Below are 19,256 nucleotides of genomic sequence, written 5' to 3' on the forward strand. Positions count from 1 at the left end.
AGAGAGAGGGGGGGGAGAGAGAGAGAGGGGGGGAGAGAGAGAGAGGGGGGAGAGAGAGAGGGGGAGAGAGGGAGAGGGAGAGAGGGGGAGGGAGGGAGAGAGAGAGGGGGATAGAGGGGGAGAGAGGTAGGGGGTAGAGGGTGATAGAGAGAGGGAGAGAGACAGAGAGACAGACAGCCGCTTCCAGACAGCGGGATCGGCAGTCGGGAGTCCCGCAGCCGTCCCCGGTGCATTGAAACGCCAGCGGGTCTCCGGACGGCGCCGAGTGCGCGCGGCCGCTCCTGACATCACGGACTCACCGGGAGCCGGAACTCCAGGTTCTCATGGGCCAAAAGAAGTAAAAACCTCCGAGGTCCCGCGGTCCCGCTGGACAGCGCCATCTTCGCGTCCGTCCCCAAACAGTCCCCGACCCAGAGGAACACCCGGCCTCGACAGTCCGTTCCGGCAGTCACGGACAAGCAGACTCTTTCATTACAAACCATTTGTTTTATTCGACCACAACCAATACGGTGTATATCACTGACAATTATGTCGATTCCAATGTTTGATTGAGTACCGCTGCCCGTCTGTACTTTCGTAAACCGTGTCCCGTTGCTGATATTTGTCATGAATTCCGTTTGTACATGTTCCTTATAACACTTTCCCCTGCAATTCCCGACATTGACTATTTATGGGAGTCCCACGCTGTCCCTGCCCCTGCCCCTGCCCCTGCCCCTGTCCCTGCCCCTGTCCCTGTCCCTGTCCCTGCCCCTGCCCCTGCCCCTGCCCCTGCCCCTGCCCCTGCCCCTGTCCCTGCCCCTGTCCCTAGCCCCTGCCCCTGCCCCTGCCCCTGCCCCTGTCCCTGCCCCTGCCCCTGCCCCTAGCCCCTGCCCCTGCCCCTGCCCCTGCCCCTGCCCCTGCCCCTGCCCCTGCCCCTAGCCCCTGCCCCTGCCCCTGCCCCTAGCCCCTGCCCCTGCCCCTGCCCCTGTCCCTGCCCCTGCCCCTGCCCCTGTCCCTGTCCCTGCCCCTGCCCCTGCCCCTGTCCCTGCCCCTGCCCCTGTCCCTGCCCCTGCCCCTGCCCCTGCCCCTGCCCCTGCCCCTAGCCCCTGCCCCTAGCCCCTGCCCCTGCCCCTGCCCCTGCCCCTGCCCCTGCCCTGAAGGCCCGTCGTTGCTCATTTATCCCTGGCTAATCTTTCTGCTTTTAACGCATTCATTTTCCCGCGCAGATTAATGAAGTCAGCTCCTTGCAATCGAGTATTCCGACTTTCATTTATCTTTTTTATATCCCTCTTGCATATGACCGATAGTATTTTTTAAAAATATATATTTTAATAGAAGTATCAGGCTTGCAGCGTTTTTTTGGTCGTGTTTATGGTTTCTCAAAAATGGTCTAATTGTCCCCAGTCATCCTCAAATTGGCTGAGAGTCGGTGTGAACGGAGATTGTTTGTCGGGAACATTGTTAAAGACATTGTTGAAGATATTTATCATGCCCATTGGAGCTCTTTGGTGAACGCTGCGGTTTGCTCCGACCCTTTACTGTTGGTTGATTAATTTGTCAATTCAAACAACCTCCCAGCCCCATCGTGATCGACCGCTGCTGATTCGGTGGCTTGTGGGCTGCAAATTTACAGCTGTACACTAAAGTAATCAATGTTCAGCGACTCGAGATGCTGGAATATGGAGCAAAATAACAAAAAACTGCGGCAGGAACTCAGTGGGTTGAGTAGCATCGGTGGAGGGGAATTAATTGTTTACGTTTCGGGTATCAGGACTGAGATTTTTTTTGTGATTTTCAGGTTTTCGGATAGAAACGCACAAGACCCGCATGAAAATGATCTGCCCAACACTGGATGTCTGATGTGCAGCGAACTCGAACTAGAGCAGCTGTTGGCTATTCTGGAGAAAGGGGGTTACTCCGAGGACTTTCTCCGGGATTAAAGGGTTGTAAATGCATTGGGGAGGAAATGGAAGACGGTGAAAGTGGTCACAAGGACATGCCGGGGTCAGGGACAGGGACAGGGACGGCAGAAGGACGCGGAATAGCGGCGCTGAGGCAGAAGTGGCAGAAATGGGCTGGCGACTACAGGGAATGCCAGAGGAGCAATCCTTTCAGTGGCTCCCATGTGGCGTCGGCTTTGGAACAGTGCAAAGCTGGAGAGGAATACGGGCGTCCGAAACACGGATCTAAAACCGAGCAACGTGGCAAGGATGCGCACCGCCTGGTTGGTAGAGAAATCGAAGAATTGCTTTATATTATTAAAAGCAACGGAGAAAGCGGTCCAGGTGGAAACGTTTGCGTGACGTTTGGCAGGTTGTTCGATGCCTATGTGACAATTTCCAATAAAGTTGTGGGGCTCCTCTTGCGTGCGAGGAAACACGGTCTAATTCATTTTGATGGGGAAATGCTTTGGCAAGGAAGGGACGATCGTGTTCTCATCACACTGTTGGAATGAAAATAGGCCGTGTGATGTTTCGCTGTTGACAGTTTGGTTTGGAGATACAGCATAGTTGTTTCCAACTTACAAACCCAGGACTTGCAGCTCTCGAATGTTTAACAGTGAATTCGCACTTATTGTAAGCATTAATGAAGGAGCAAATGTTTTTAAACGTGCAAAATTATTAAGAGTGTCACTGAAACCTACAAATTGTAAAAGTTAGTAGCAGCTTGTAGGTGTGTATGCTCCGCTGTTTACCGCACCGATTTAACTAGAAATGTTGACAACTGGTCAAGAAAAAAATGGAAGTGTCAACTACAATTTTATGTCAAGTAATGAGTTTGTTTTGAGAGATAATCGACGTAACTTTGCTGTAACCCAACTAAAACTGAATTTAGAATCGGTTTGGGTTTTTAAAAAATCTCTGAATGTTTACTTTTGACTCGCGAAAACATTGAAAGGTGTATCAAACAGAGAAAATGCATGCCAGATGGAAACTTCTCTCCGATCTATTCTGCCAACACGACAGCTTTACATACACTAGAATCTGCTGTGGATTAATTTAATAAAACAAATGTAAAGCTAATTTAATGGAGACAAAAGTAAATATCCGTTTACATCAAGTTCACCAATCAACATTGTGGGAAGCAAGAGCCCGAGACACAGATTAAGTTCTTGCCTCAAACCATTAACTAAAATTCTATCAGGCTAGAATTTTGACTGTCTCTCTGATTATAAATCCCCTATGAAGGTTGCAATAAAATAATAGGCTTTTTGTTCTATATTACTTATCTTCCACTCGGGAAGATTCAGTCGCTCACGAGCAGATCAAATCCCCAGAGTTAGTAAACTTAATAAATTTGGTTGTACGTTCTCCCTGTGACTGTGAGTTTTCTCCGGGTGCTCCGGTTTGCTTCCACATTCCAAAGGTGTGCAGGTCGAAAGGCCAATTGGCTTCTGAAAAATTGCCCCCTAGTGTGTACAGTAAAACTATTGTACCGGTGATCCCTGGTTGGCGCGGACTCGATGGACCGAAGGGTCTGTTTCCACGCTGTATCTCTAAACTAAACTAAACACTAAACTAAAATGACTTGCTATTTTAATATACAACATCATTTGAAGGTCAGCTCAAGGTGCTCGCAGACTTATTAAATAGGGAGTTCCAACATTTAGGCGCAGTGACTTCGACAATATATTTCCAAATCTAAGGTTGCGCGACCTAAAGGAACATGTAATCGATGGCGTTCCTATTTACTAGTTTCCCTTGTCTCTTGGTGGTATTGATGGTGAGTTTTGAACGTGCTGCGAGAGTACCCGAGGTGATTAAATGTAATGCATTTTGTGGATGGTATTTGCACTTCAGCCACTGCAAGGGTGATGGAAAGCGTGCACTTTTAGGTGTGCAATGAGGCGCTACTGAAAACGTGCTGCTTTGTCCTGAACCATGATGAGCTTGAACGTTGTGGCTGGATTCGTACGAGTATCCTTTAATGCTCCTGCAGCCTAGTATTTATGCGAATGGTCCTCAAGAGTCTAACCTTCCCCACCCCGATGATAGATTTATAGACTGTAGACGACTGAAGGTAAAACAATTGAATATTAAAGTGATGAAACTTTGTTGGAGATTACCTGGCAAATCTTAGCATAGACCAAATGTAACTTGTCATTTATCAGCTTTCCCCACAAGTAGTCTAAGATTTGCTGTGTGCAGTGGTGGTGAATCGAATTGAACATATGCAAGCGTAACAACGTCACCCATTCCTTCTCTCCAGAGATGTTGCCTGTCCCGTTGATTTACTCCAGCATTTTGTGTCGATCTTTGGTTTAAACCAGCATCTGCAGTTCCTTCCTACACATTGAGCAAATGCACCTGCTCCTGACCTTGTTATTACACATGATGGATGGAAGGCAGTTTATTGATGAAAGATGCAAAATGGCTGAACTTGGGACACTGCCATGAAAAACAGTAACATGTCCTGGGCCAGGGATGATTCAACTTGATCATGGCAAAGGCAACTTTTTGAGCTTTTATTTTTGCAAATGCAAACTATAGACTTAATATTTTAGCCAGATATGGCTTCAAACAGATCTGGGTATTAATAATACACTTTATGTGGTATAACTTTCCAAGTTACCAGCTCTGCTTTTGGTCAATGTCAAGATGTTGGCATGTATATTAAAACAGCAGGATTAAAAGGCAAGGTTCTTGGAAAGCCAAATCATTATCCTGAAACCGTGAACAATGTTGGCAGGCTTGAGCTGACCCAGATCTTGTGAATTAATTATACAGAAATCATGGGTAGACTTGGGCCACAATAACCAATGTGTTTAGCTAATATACTGCTGATACTCTTGGGCATACTATGCATGACCATGCATGCATCTTCTCAGCATGGTCCTTCAAAATATGGACATTTTAAACTGGCCTCTTCCCATCTCTAACCTTAATTCCTTCACAACATGTGTTGTCCAATTGTCTGCTTCTAAGACTAATAATTTTGTCGTATCTTCAATCCCAAAAGTTAACCAACTATGTTGTCCCTAAGATGCTCTTTAAATCCTCCCTTCCTGAGCAAGTATTTGGTCATTACCCCTCATTTTGTGGTTTGGTGTCAAACTTTGTTTCCCAATAATCCTGGTAAGTACCTTGGGACTCGTAGGTTGAAGAAATGCAAATTACTAAAGCTGAAAATTGACAAGCTACCATTGGAAGCCACCAATAGAATTCCTTTACATTTTCTATTTACTCGCCTGAAACAGAAAGAACAACCTTTACAGAATAAGTAGAACCAACAAATTCTGGAAATGCATAGGTCACACAGCATTTGTGGAGAGAGAAGCAATGTTTCAGGTCAATGATATAGGAGATATGATGGTCAAAGACTTGAAATTTTTAACTCTTTCTCCACAGATGTGTTTGACCCACTGAGTGCTTTCAGTATATTTGGATTTACTGCATCTGCACTTCTTTTTGGTATTCGCTTTGTCATCTCATCCTTTGAGTTGCGTTTGAGTTTAGTTTATTGTCACGTGTACCAAGGTACAGTGAAAAACTTTTGTTGCGTGTTAACCAGATGGGGAACACGAACCTTTTCTTCCCCCCCCCCAACTCCTGCCAAGTATTTCACAACCATTACAAAAAAAACCGACACCAAGCCACATGGAAATATTCTAAGAGGTAACCATAAAATTGTTTAAAAATCTGGCTCCTAAACAGTGAAGATGCATTTGGCAATTGTTTTGGGATAAAAATTGAGCAATATGGTAAATTAAGGAAAAGTACAGAATGTACAAAAAATTGTAGGTTTAACTTTATTACAATAGTGCAGCTAATAGCTCCATTGCCACGCAGCACATGGATGTGAGTTCAATCGAGACCACTGGTATGGTCTGCATGAAGTTTGCACAGTCTCCATGTGACAACATAGGTTAAAAATGGGATTAATGTAAACGGGAGGTTAATGATTGGTATGACTTGGTGGGCTGAAGGGACCAATTACCTGCTTATCACTCTGACGCTGAATAAAGGGCCATCAAAATGGAGGGATGTTCACTCTCCGGGACCAGTCTGTTAAAAACCAAAGACTTTAATTTCCACACTACATTTGGATGAACTAAAGTGTATCAGAATGGGGCGGCGCTGCAGATGAAAAAATATATATTACAAGGAAAAAAGTAGGCATTAAGTAGCTTTTTTAAAACCTTAAGCTTGACATTGTGATGTCATTAAACTGGAAAGAGTGCAGAGAAGATTCATGAGGATGCAACCAGGACTGGAGGGCTTGACTTAAGGAGAAACTGGATAGGCTAAGACTGCTTTTATTAGAGCATAGAACTTTAAAGTGGGGTGACCTTAAAGATAAGTAAAAATCATGAGGGTTGCAGATAAGGTGGATGGTCCCAATCTTTTTCTCAGGGTAGGAGAGTTTAAAACTGAACGCCATCAGTTTAAGGTAAGAAAGGAAGGATTTAACAGAGACACGAGGACAATTTTTTTTCACTTGGAAATTGGTAAATGGAACAAGCTGTGATGCAAATCAGTGGTCGGAAAATTACCAGAGAGTAACTAAAACTAAATACACATGCATTTAGATCGTCAAGGGCTGATTAGGGAAAGTCAACATGATTTTGTTTGTGGGAGGTTGTATCACACAAATCTGAGTTTTTTGAGGATGTAACCAAAAAGGTCGATGAAGGCAGAGCTGTAGATGTTGTACACGTGGATTTCAGTAAGGTATTCAACATGGGTGGTGGGTGTATGGAACAAGCTGCTGGAGGAGGATAGTGCGGCAGGTACTAGCGCAATGTTTAAGAAACATTTAGACGGGTACATGTATAGGACAGGTTTAGAGGGATATCAGCCAAAGGCAGGCAGGTGGGACTAGTGTAGATGGGACTTGTTAGCCAGTGTGGGCAAATTGGGCCAAAGGATCTGTATCCACACTGCAAGACTCTATGACAAAGCTGTTAAGGCAGATACAATTATTACATTTAAAAGACAGTTACACAGGTATTTGGATTATAAAGTTTAAGAAGAATATGGTTCATATGCAGGCAAATAGGACCAGCTCAAAAAGAGAGTTGGTACGAATGGCCTATTTCCATACTGCATATCTTTGTGTGGTCTAACCACAACTACCACGGTAGCGCAGCGGTAGAGTTGCTGCTTTACAGTGAATGCAGCGCCAGAGACTCAGGTTCGATCCTGACTACGGGTGCTGCACTGTAAGGAGTTTGTACGTCCTCCCCGTGACCTGCGTGGGTTTTCTCCGAGATCTTCGGTTTCCTCCCACACTCCAAAGACGTACAGGTATGTAGGTCAATTGACTGGGTAAATGTAAAAAATTGTCCCTAGTGGGTGTAGGATAGTGTTAATGTGCGGGGATCGCTGGGCGGCGCGGACTTGGTGGGCCGAAAAGGCCTGTTTCCGTGCTGTATATATATGATATGATGATATGATATGATATTTCTTATTCTTGCATGAGTCAATGGTAACAGGTAGTATAATATAACAAAACGATGCAATGAAAATAGTTGTCAAATGTGCTATCAGAGAGCATTTTCATCCTTGATTTTGCTCTTTACAACACAAATTTTAAATAGCACTGTTTGGAACACTAACCAATGGAATTTAATAGATCACATAATTCCTTATAATAAAACGTGTTGTCACATGTTGAACAAAAAACAACTCTAACCACATTACACTTGTATATTTTTATTTTATTAATACTCAAATTAATGAAACAAGTCAAATTAGAACAATTTAATTTTTAACTCAATGGCACAGTGGAGACTCAATTTAACATGTTTAAAAATTGCAAGCAGCAAAATAGTGTTGTGCTCATTCCATTTAATACGTTGGACTGTTCAACCAGACATACCACTACTAAAATTAACTTAAAACTCTGGACAAACATCTTCTATTCTAATCATCCGGATTCAAAATAAATAATTAATGCACTTGAAACATTTACAGCAAAACTTGTATTGATGTTGATGCAATTAAATATTTAACAGAATGCAAGGCAAAGTTATATGAGAACAAATGTGTAATGTAATTAAATTTCGTCAATCTTTCCATTTTAGATTGCAGCTAATTTCACTGGTTGCAACCAACTCCATGCATTCAGGTTTAATTAACTATTATTGAACTTTTATGCATGCAGTTTTGGAATTAGTAAAATTGAAGCTAAGCCCAGTTGCAGAATCTGTACTATATATTTTTTTAATTGATCAAGTATTCGGGAACATGAAATGGTATTTTTCAGGTAAAATTAGCACTCGTTAATGCTGTTTGATTAAACCAAAAGTTGGATCAAGTTAAAGAACAACTGCCGTGTTGAAATGCAGATGACATCTGGATTTAAACATTGGTATTTATTTGTTTAGCTTCCACTGCAATCCTCTGGAAGAGCCTTAAGCTTTTCAATCAAATGTTCATGCTTGGAGGGAGAAAAAGCACAGACAAATGAAAAATTAGTGTTTGCTAATAATCTCAAAAGTTAAGCACTAACCTTGCAGAGCAGCATGCCTGCCCCTTCAGCGAGTCAAGCAGGTTCTTCCATTTAATTAAGGTATGGTTAACCAATACCTTAGCTCAATTTACACAGATCAATTGTTCAGTTTAACCTATTCTTGGCTGATCCATAACTCAACTCCATTTACCCAGAGCTGATCAAGATCTCAACTAGGTAATTCCTCAATTTCTGAGCACAAGGGAGTATAGATTAAATTCATGAAACAATCATTGGAACTCGACAAACTGTTTGCTTTGACCCAAAAATTGCAATTATCCCAATAACCAAATCGTAGAAGGAAAGAAACTGCACCGATTGTTCTTTATACAAGGCACAAATGCTCAAAATATGGAACAGGTATTTTAAGGGGAAAGTAGAGAAGCTGTTTCTTAAAATAAAACTCTGGGACCAGTTGGATGTGAAGATTACTTTGATTCATTCATACTTTCACAACCAAACTTTTTTGAAATCCACATTTCATATAAAACCTTAATTTATCTAAGATAATGTGAATATAAGGAAGAACTTCCATCGGGATACAAATATTTGTTGACAAAATCTGCATTCCTATGGGTGCTGTCTAATGTAGCTCATTTCCTCAAAATGCAGCCTCTCCATTCTGCAAATTATCAGATATTTCCCCCTGCACATTCCTAAATACAAATAAAGATTACACTTGATTAACAATTAATGAGTTTTGATCCAAATCAAATAAGTCAGGAACTGATGTAAATCAAAATCTACTAGAATTGCACAATATTTGGGTATATCCAGTGTTATACTTTAACCTGTAGGGGATAAAGTGATTATTAGCTTTTCCCTCTGTGACAAGAAAATTCTTTAGTTCTTACCAGAACTATATCCGGACAGACCTGGGAAAGTTAGATTCCTATTAACTTGCCTGGAACCACTTTATAGTGGTGGATAATGTTTGAAATATTGAAGCATCCATTAGATATTAAAATATATTAAAGAATCCATAAAGGAATGATTTGCATCTTCAATTCTCACATTATTCAGCAAATGGAAACAAAATACTTACAGTTATAAACCAGTAGGAATCTGCTCTGTAAATCATTCTTGATAAAAATCCCATCTGACTAACTGGAGCCAGTACATGCAAGTGAAGATGAGCTACTGTACAGAATGGTGGCCAGTGAAAACCAAGCCTGTAAACAATTCCAAAATTACACTCAACACAAGTCTATAATCACAAAACTTAAATATAAAACTGAATTAGTCCAGTTAAAGGAATCCTGAGAATGTTAAGTTTAAACATGATTATAATTTGGTTAAATCCATTGACTTAACCAAGTTTATATACAAACCGTGGACAAATTTTTTTCCATCCAAGTGAGAGGAAATGTGCCAAAATGTTTACTGCAAAGTTGAAAATGCAGAAATTCCGTGCCTTTGATGTACTTTAAATTTTGTAGTTCTCTATACATGTATGAGAATCACTTTCAATTGGTGCTGTTAGTGACATCCTGTCACATTTACCAGTACATACTGTAACAATGCCAGTCACTTGTATGCAGAAAGTCACCTACTTTGCAATTTTGTCAGCTTCGCTCAGCAGTTAAATTTAAGAATTCTACTTTGTTTGCTGCAAACCACAGCAATAGGTTATATTAAAAGACGAACCACCAGTAAATTACATAAAATTATTGATTCATTTAATGTTGCATTCATTTAACTTTTCATTTTTAACTATTCAGATTGTACATACCTTTCGTGACAACTGCTATAAAGTTCATTTGTCTATCAAATTAACACAACATAATCATAATTATTAGAGAATAAAACTGCAACCATACATACCTCACATCAGCTGGGTCAGCTACCCCCTTTTGAAGAAGTACATTTTTCCCAATTGCCACCATCGTTTGAACTGTTCATTAGAGCAGAATATTACAAAGTTAAAAAAAATAACAAAATTATATATTTGCAGCAAATCCAAAAAAAACTTGTACAACAGTTAGTTTACAACTGTAAATTTGATGTATTATGAACACAGATCTCTCATTTTAATTGTTAACTACTATTGCATTCTAATAATCAATGGGTGATACACAGGCTTTCTACCACGTCTCACTCCTTTTACATGGGCACTTGTAAAAGGAAGTAGCATACATATTAAAAGTGCAGAAAATGCTGGAGATAAGCAACAACTGTGGAAAAAGAAACAGAGTTAACATTTTAGGATGTGGACTCTTCAATAACTCAGCGGGACAGGCAGCATCTCTGGAGAGAAGGAATGGGTGATGTTTCGGGTCGAGACCCTTCTTCAGACTGATGACGGGAGTGGGTGGGACAGAAATAGAAAGGAGTCGGAGACAGTAAGACTGGCGGAGAACTGGGAAGGGGGAGGGGTTGGAGAGAGAGGGAAAGCAAAGGTTACTTAAGTTAGAGAAGTCAATGTTCATACCGCTGGGGTGTAAACTACCCAAGCAAAATATGAGGTGCTGTTCCTCTAATTTGCGCTGGGCCTTACTCTGACAATGGAGGAGGCCCAGGACAGAAAGATCAGATTGGGAATGGGAGGTGGAGTTAAAGTGCTGAGCAACCGGGAGATCAGGTAGGTTAAGGTGTTCAGCAAAATGATCGCGGAGCCTGCGCTTAGTCTCGCCGATGTACAGAAGTTGACGCCTGGAACAGCGGATACAGTGGATGAGATTGGAGGAGGCGCAAGAGAACCTCTGCCCCACCTGAAAAAACTGCCAGGGTCCTTGGATGGAGTCGAGGGGGGAGGTAAAGGGACAGGTGTTGCATCTCCTGCAGTTGCAGGGGAAAGCACCTGGGGAGGGGGTGGTTTGGGTGGGAAGGGATGAGTTGACCAGGGAGTTGTGGAGGGAACGGTCTCTGCAGAAAGCAGAAAGGGGTGGAGATGGGAAGATGTGGCCCGTAATGGGATCCCCTTGGAGGTAGCAAAAGTGTTGGAGGAATATATGCTGTATGCGACGGCTGATGGGATGGAAGGCGAGGACAAGGGGGACTGTCCTTGTTGCGAATGGAGGGAGTGGGAGCAAGAGCGAAGCTGCGGGATATTGAGGAGACCCTAGTGAGAGCCTCATCTATAATGGAAGAGGGGAACCCCCGTTTCCTAAAGAATGAGGACATCTCTGATCTAGTATGGAAAACCTCATCCTGGGCACAGATGCGGCATAGACGGAGGAATTGGGATTAGGGGATAGAGTCTAAGAAAATAAGTTAGTTATGTGGTAGAAACATGCTGCTTGACCTGCTGAATGTTTCCATCAATTTCTGTTTCTGTTTCAGATTTCCAGCACTTGCAGTTAAAAAAAATGATTGGCGTACATTGAACCTTGCTACCAATGTTAGGAACCACGGGACAAGAGTAAAATTAGCAAAATAACAACCATATGAATTGCTACTACTGAGAAGTCCTGGCAGTGTAACAGAGCAGAATTTTGCTAATCAATCAGTGCAAGGCTAAAAAAAACAAAATTCTGCAGGAACTGGAAATATGAAATACAAATAGAAACTGCAATAATCCTCAGCAAATTAGGTAGATCGGTATAGAAAATCTCAATCAGACTTGTGTTAATCACAAAACCTATTTTACCCTCTTTTACCTTACTCTAGCAGCCTTTTGTGAACTGCTCATTCATGCCTTTCATACTATCATGTCTTCCCTCTTGTATACACTGGAATTTAGAAGGATGACTTGTATACACTGGAATTTAGAAGGATGAGAGGGGATCTTATCGAAACATATAAGATTATTAAGGGGTTGGACACGTTAAAGGCAGGAAACATGTTCCCAATGTTGGGGGAGTCCAGAAGCAGGGGCCACAGTTTAAGAATAAGGGGTAGGCCATTTAGAACGGAGATGAGGAAAAACTTTTTCAGTCAGAGAGTTGTGAATCTGTGGAATTCTCTGCCTCAGAAGGCAGTGGAGGCCAATTCTCTGAATGCATTCAAGAGAGAGCTAGATAGAGCTCTTATGGATAGCGGAGTCAGGGGGTATGAGAATGATCAGCCATGATTACATTGAATGGCGGTGCTGGCTCGAAGGGCCGAATGGCCTACTCCTCCACCTATTGTCTATTGTCTATTCTCCTCTTCTCCTTTCCACCCTTTATCCAATTTTTAAATATTTTGGGCTGAATGTAGCTGGCTCATTTAGCTGCCCCATAAAGCCTGGTCTGAAGCCTATTCTGTTGGCACTAATCAATCCAACTTACAGTAAATGTGCAGAATTGCCAATGAATTATTGAGAAAGTCCCTTTGCAAAAAACCCTGATCATTTTGACAAAACCTCTACCCCACCATTACTGATTGGAGAAGCTGAGAGAATGTTATATTAGTTCACAAATATTTTTGACAGTGAGGCATTTAAAAACCATTAATAATGATAGTCAAGCAGCATTGAAGAAAGGCCACGTTCCTGCTGACCAACGACATCCACCCATTTTCAAACATTTTCCAGCAGTTATCCTAATAAACATAGAAAATAGGTGCAGGAGGAGGCCATTTGGCCCTTCGAGCCAGCACCGCCATTCATTGTGATCATCCACAATCAGTAACCTGTGCCTGCCTTCTCTCCATATCCCTTGATTTCACTAGCCCCTAAAGCTCTATCTAACTCTCTTTTAAATTCATCCAGTGAATTGGCCTCCACTGCCTTCTGTGGCAGGTAATTCCACAAATTCACAACATCTCTGTTTTAAATGGCCTCCCCTTTATGCTTAGACTGTGTCTCCTGGTTCTGGACTCCCCCAACATTGGGAACATTTTTCCTGCATCTAGCTTGTCCAGTCCTTTTATAATTTTATGCGTCTCTATAAGATCCCCTCTCATCCTTCTAAACTCCAGTGAATACAAGCCCAGTCTTTTCAATCTTTCCTCATGTTCCTCCATCCCAGGGATTAACCGCGTGAACCTACGCTGCACTACCTCAATAGCAAGGATGTCCCTCCTCAAATTAGGAGACCAAAGCTGCACACAATACTCCAGATGTGGTTTCACCATGGCGCTATACAACTGCAGAAGGACCTCCTTGCTCCTATACTCAAATCCTCTCGTTATGAAGACCAACATTCCATTATCTTTCTTCACTGCCTGCTTAACTGCACGCTTACTGTCAGTGACTGGTGTACAAGGACACCAAGGTCTCGGGTGCACTTCCTCTTTAATCTGACACCATTGAGATAATAATCTGCCTCCTTGTTTTTGCCGCCAAAGTGGATAACCTCACATTTATCTACATTATACTGCATCTGCCATGCATCTGCCCACTCACTCAACCTGTCCAAGTCACCTTGAAACCTCCTAACATCCTCTTTGCAGTTCACACTACCACCCAGCTTTGTGTCATTTGCAAACTTTCTAGTGTTACTTCTAATTCCATCATCCAAATCATTAATATATATTATGTTTAGTTACGGCCCCAGCACCGCGCCTTGCGGCACTCCACTCGCCACTACCTGCCATTCCGAAAAGGACCCATTTATTCCCACTCTTTGCTTCCTGTCTGGCAACCAATTCTCTATCCATGTCAATACCCTACCCCCAACCTCCCGTGTGGGACCTTATCAAAGGCTTTCTGAAAGTCTAGATACACTACATCCACTGGCTCTCCTTCATCCATTTTACTTGTCACATCCTCAAAAAATTCCAGAAGATTAGTCAAGCAGGATTTCCTCTTCATAAATCTATGCTGACTTGGGCCAATCCTTTTACTGCTATCCAAATGCCCATTATTACCTCTTTAATAAATGACTGTTGCATCTTCCCCACCACCGATGTTAGGCTAACTGGTCTATAATTCCGTTTTCTCTCTCACTCCTTTTTTGAAAAGTGGAATAACATTATAGTACTTTTAATCCTTTGCTCATCTCACCTTTCACATCGATTCCTATTACACTTGGTTATTCTCTCCTATTCCTTCGTGAGCTTTCTGTCCCATTAATTCTGGGGTCTTTCTTAACTTTTCCTATACTCTCTTTCCCTTTAACTCCATCCTTGTCTATCCCATTTGAAACACCCCCCCCCAACTATTTAGTTTAAAACCATCCGTGTAGCAGTGGCAAACCTGCCTGCCAGAATGCTGGTCCCCCACCTGTTGAGGTACAACCCGTCCCTTTTGTACAATTCACCCTTACCCCAAAACAGATCCAAGTGGTCTAAGAATCTAAATCTCTGCCCCCTGCACCAGCTCCTCAGCCACACATTCAGATCCCCTATCTCCCTGTTCCTGCCCTCACCAGCACGAGGAACTGGAAGCAATCCGGAGATAACCACCCTGGAGGTCCTGCTTTTCAGCCTTCTTCTGAGCTCTCTAAAGTCACGCTGTAGAATACCTTTCCTCTTCTATTTATAAATAGCCAACTATTTCCTCAGAAGATTGAGGAGATTGGATATGTCGACGAATTGAATATGTCAATGAATCCAGGAAATTATACCTAAGTGAGCCTCCTCACATCAGTGATAGGGAAGCTCAGTCCCTTGATATCTCTTACCCTCATAGATATTTTCAAATAACTGTACCTTTTTAAAAATTTGAATGTGGACATTGCAAAACATTCAAAGGACACCTCTCGGTTTCCCACTATTCTAGCTCGAAGGCAAATATGAAAGAAAATTAAAAAATAATTAATCAATCAATCAATACACCTGTAACTTGATTTGCATTTCAATACTATCACTCCTGTTGGCACCTGAAAATTTAATGTAGCGATTTAGGGTACGTTCTGTATCTAAATTTAGTTTCAGATTTGTGAGAAAAAAAAGGTCTTGGAGTTAACTTCTTCAAATGTTTATCACAGAAAAACGAAATGGTAAAGGATTGGAACATGATTTAAAACATCACAAGCCATTTAATTTTCAAAAATGAAGTCAACACAATCTCACCTATTGATATATGTTCCTTCTTCAAAGATTTGCAATTCCCAATATGTCTCCTTGGCACTACAAGATAGTGATGGGGTGCACCAGGTCGGATGTCTTTAAAACAGGCAAACTGTTCATCCTGACAAAAAACAAAACAAAATATGAGGTTTTAAACATTCACTTATCTGCAGGCTATTTTAATGAACTATTTAGAGCCATTTGTTGCCTTATGAGACACTAAGCAGACCCAGAACTTGATAGGCAGAATTTTAATCACAATTATTTCTGATTTCCCAAAATCACTTCGATTTGCCAGCCTGAAATATCTATGTTAAATTAGTGGTTGATCAAGTTGTATTTTAAATCTGAATCATGCATGTTGCAATGCAAAGCTGGTCAACAAAATTAAACATTCAAAAGCATGATGCTATCATGAGGCCAATTAGTATAATGTCTATGTCAATAAAATCCAATGCGGTTAGCTAATACTTCAGGTGAACCACTTCGATTCAAATAATATCAATTCCATATATCCTAAATAACACCTATATTTTAAAAAACGTTTCCCATATCAATTTTATTCTCATTTTTAAAGTTTTAATGATGGGTCCTGGATCTGAAATGTTAACTGTTTCTTTCCAGATGCCTGATCTGCTGTTCAAAGCCTTTTGCTGTTTTGTTTTCATATACAGCATCCAGTTTAAAAACATATATTTTTCCCTTGCATGTTCAAATTGATCATTCAAATGTATGTACATTTATTTCAGTTCCACCTGCCCTCTGGTACCTAAAGGCGATTGTTGTCCTTTATCTAGCAGATTGCAAAATTTACAGTAATTTTCAGCTTGAGGGTACTTATTCCTTACAGATTCAAAGTGAAAAATTTGGGCATCTTAAACTTTTCACATGGCCAAAGTTATGCTATATTAATTTGTTCATTAGTACAAATCAATGATAAAATGAGAAAGATTAGGAACACCTTCATTGGGTTTCATTCCACTTTGTTTCAATTGTGTCTTAATTCTGGATTACATTACAGACTTTATTAATACATTTACTTTATGTTCCAGCTGTGGTATGGTGTAAATTTATTAATAAAGTCTAAATGCAGATTTAATTCTCTTCAAATATATGCTTCTGTAAAATAAAAACAAAGTGTTGGAGTAACACAGCGGGACAGGCAGCATCTCTGGAGAACATGGATAGGTGACATTTCGCTCCGAGACCTTTCTTAGCACCTGAAAGGTCACCTATCCATGTTCTCCAGAGATGGTGCCTGACCCGCTGAGTTACTCCAACACTTTGTCCTTTCTTTAAACCAGCATCTACAGTTCTTGCTTCTACATATGCTTCCGTAATCCCCTTGGACCAACTTCATTGTCCCTTTTGTTTTCTGCCTTAATAGGCAACTATTCCTTTCTCCGCATCACCATTTCTCCACATCTTCTCATAGTCCATCCCTAAAACGTTCTCTAGTTTGCTAATCTTTTTATTTAGCTTTCTTTCCTCCCTTGGCTTTCCTTTCTCCGATGTCAGGCAACACTTTGTGAAGCAGTGATGGTTTTATACAAATAGTGTGTTGCTGAAACAAACGATTTCAAGTGTGCAGCACTGGCACATCAGAGAGGTCATTGACTGTGTTAAATTAGACGATAAACATGTCAAGCATCAATCCCGTGACTACTAATGTTTTCTCCCTGCCTACATCTGCCCCGTTTCTGTCTTCTTCGCTTCCCACTCCCCCCTCATTTTCCTCCTCTCCATCTCTGCCCCGTGTCCATATTTCTCCCCAGCCACAGTGATGTTGTGAATTTGTGGGGGGGTTTTGTTTTCTCCAAGCTGCCTGCTGTTGTCGTTCCGTGTGCTTGAGGGGGGGGGGGCTGTTTCCTCTGCCAGTCTGTCCCCTCCACCCCTACTAGGAGCAGCCCTGCCCTCACCCAGTGCAGCAGGTCCACCGGCTCCAATCTATTCCCGATTTTACAAAAGATGCAACTTCTATCGAAGCCGCCCGCACTCTCCGCAGGGGCCGTGGTGGAGCCGGAGACCGCCGGGGCCGTGGTGGAGCCGGAGACCGCCGGGGCCGTGGTGGAGCCGGAGACCGCCGGGGCCGTGGTGGAGCCGGAGTCCGCCGGGGCCGTGGTGGAGCCGGAGACCGCCGGGGCCGTGGTGGAGCCGGAGACCGCCGGGGCCGTGGTGGAGCCGGAGTCCGCCGGGGCCGTGGTGGAGCCGGAGACCGCCGGGGCCGTGGTGGAGCCGGAGTCCGCCGGGGCCGTGGTGGAGCCGGAGACCGCCGGGGCCGTGGTGGAGCCGGAGTCCGCCGGGGCCGTGGTGGAGCCGGAGACCGCCGGGGCCGTGGTGGAGCCGGAGACCGCCGGGGCCGTGGTGGAGCCGGAGACCGCCGGGGCCGTGGTGGAGCCGGAGTCCGGCGGGGCCTCGGCCTCGGCCTCTCCCGGGGGGACCATGCCCGGGATCGGGGCGCCTGGCGCCGCCGGGCTGGAGACTGGCGTCGGCACCGGGGTCGGAGACAGGGTGGGCGTCAGGCTGGGCATTGGAGTGGCGTTGACGGACTCCCTGCCGGCCCCATCGTAGGCGTCTGACTCTGCTGAAGCCGAAACCAGCGGCAGGGCCGAAGGCTCAACCGCCACCCCCACCGCCGCCATGACAACGCCAGCGCCAGCGGCTGCGACCGCACTCCGAGCGAATCGATCAGCGGCTCAATCGCACTCCGAGCGCATCGATCATCAGTCAAAAACACCAGTGTGTGAGCAGAAGGGAGATACAAAAATGCTGGAGTAACTCAGCGGGCGGGACAGGCAGCATATCTGGAGCCAAGGAATGGGCGACGTTTCAGGTCGAGAACATTCTTCAGACTGGATCCGTATCGTCACCCATTCCTGCTCGCCAGAGATGCTGCCTGTCCCGCTGAGTTACCCCAGCTTTTTGTGTCTATCTTCGATTTAAACCAGCATATGCAGTTCCCTCCTACACATAGATACATAGAAAATAGGTACAGGCCCTTCGAGCCAGCACCGCCATTCAATGTGATCATGGCTGATCATAGTCAATCAGTAACCTGTGCCTGCCTACCCCCTTGATTCCGCTAGCCCCGAGAGCTCTATCCAACTCTCTTTTGAAAGCATCCAGAGAATTGGCCTCCACTGCCTTCAGAGGCAGAGAATTCCACAGATTCACAACTCTCTGGGTGAAAAGGTTTTTCCTGATCTCAGTTCTAAATGGCCTACCTCTTATTCTTAAACCATGGCCCCTGGTTCTCGACTCCCCCAACATCGGGAACATGTTTCCTGCATCTAGCGTGTCCAATCCCTTAATAATCTTATATGTTTCTGTAAGATCCCCTCTCATCCTTCCAAATTCCAGTGAATACAAGCCCAGTTGACCCATTCTTTCATCATATGACAGTACCGCCATCCCGGGAATTAACCTTGTGAACCTACTCTGTACTCCCTCAATAGCAAGAATGTCTTTCCTCAAATTCGGAGACCAAAATTGCACACAATACTCCAGGTGTGGTCTCACCAGGGCCCTGTACACAACAGTAAACACTTGTAAGTTCAGGAAAATACCTTTCAAGCATTAGGTTCTTCGTGAGATCCAGTCCAGACACGAATTTACAACGATTTGAGCTATGGTAGCATGTCTAAGATATACGACAGAAAAGATTCACCCTTCGCCTTCATTCATTGAGGTCTAAAGAAGGGTCGCGACCTGAAGTCACCCCCATTCCTTCTCTCCAGAGATGCTGCCGGACCCACTGAGTTACTCCAGCATTTTGTGTCCATCTTCATTCATTGAATGGTTCCATCATCTGCCCTAGATCCGCATCTTTAAATCCCAGGAACCACACTTCTAAGGCAGATTGATAGATAGATTCTTGATTAGTACGGGTGTCAGGGGTTATGGGGAGAAGGCAGGAAAATGTGTTGAGATGGAAAGACAGATCAGCC

General features: G+C 43.5%; 3 protein-coding genes across 10 annotated transcripts in view; 1 reads left to right on the forward strand and 2 right to left on the reverse strand.

Annotated features, from left to right (window-relative positions):
• trmt11 (tRNA methyltransferase 11) overlaps nt 1–426 on the reverse strand; it is a 72,958-nt gene extending 72,532 nt beyond the window's left edge. For 3 of the 4 annotated variants that reach the window (XM_078400171.1, XM_078400174.1, XM_078400172.1), the window contains exon 1: nt 300–426. In XM_078400171.1, the coding sequence (XP_078256297.1) occupies nt 300–380 (81 nt within the window). In that variant the 5' untranslated portion in view covers nt 381–426. The remainder of the gene's footprint in view (nt 1–299) is intronic. The other variant, XM_078400173.1, reaches the window with a different exon arrangement.
• On the forward strand, nt 159–3,958 carry LOC144593651 (actin-binding Rho-activating protein). 5 transcript variants are annotated; one of them, XM_078399556.1, is made up of 2 exons: nt 159–509; nt 1,778–3,958. In XM_078399556.1, the coding sequence occupies exon 2, from the start codon at nt 1,832–1,834 to the stop codon at nt 2,432–2,434; it is 603 nt and encodes a 200-aa protein (XP_078255682.1). In that variant the 5' UTR covers nt 159–509; nt 1,778–1,831; the 3' UTR covers nt 2,435–3,958. The 5 variants fall into 5 exon arrangements, with proteins under 5 accessions (XP_078255682.1, XP_078255685.1, XP_078255687.1 ...); XM_078399559.1 differs by having other exon boundaries at nt 159–337; XM_078399561.1 differs by having other exon boundaries at nt 159–317.
• A 3,669-nt stretch (nt 3,959–7,627) lies between these two features.
• On the reverse strand, nt 7,628–18,039 carry hint3 (histidine triad nucleotide binding protein 3). The gene is made up of 5 exons (XM_078399562.1): nt 17,229–18,039; nt 15,313–15,430; nt 10,258–10,327; nt 9,479–9,605; nt 7,628–8,361 (listed from the first exon to the last, which is right to left on the reverse strand). Exons 1-5 carry the CDS (start codon nt 17,949–17,951, stop codon nt 8,305–8,307), a joined length of 1,095 nt encoding a protein of 364 aa, XP_078255688.1. The 5' UTR covers nt 17,952–18,039; the 3' UTR covers nt 7,628–8,304.
• Nucleotides 18,040–19,256: the final 1,217 nt, after the last annotated feature.

Source organism: Rhinoraja longicauda, chromosome 5 (genome assembly GCF_053455715.1).
Source record: "Rhinoraja longicauda isolate Sanriku21f chromosome 5, sRhiLon1.1, whole genome shotgun sequence".
In the NCBI taxonomy this organism is placed as follows: Eukaryota; Metazoa; Chordata; class Chondrichthyes; order Rajiformes; family Arhynchobatidae; genus Rhinoraja; species Rhinoraja longicauda.

Bases quoted from the DNA above. Each gene is read 5' to 3' on its own strand.
- LOC144593651 (XM_078399556.1), top strand. From the start codon at position 1,832: ATGTCTGATGTGCAGCGAACTCGAACTAGAGCAGCTGTTGGCTATTCT.
- hint3 (XM_078399562.1), bottom strand. From the start codon at position 17,951: ATGGCGGCGGTGGGGGTGGCGGTTGAGCCTTCGGCCCTGCCGCTGGTT. The intron at 15,431-17,228 runs GTGAGGGCAGGG...GTTTTTTGTCAG, and splicing joins CGGTGGACCTGCTGCACTGG to GATGAACAGTTTGCCTGTTT. The intron at 10,328-15,312 runs GTGAGATTGTGT...TCTAATGAACAG, and splicing joins GAAGGAACATATATCAATAG to TTCAAACGATGGTGGCAATT.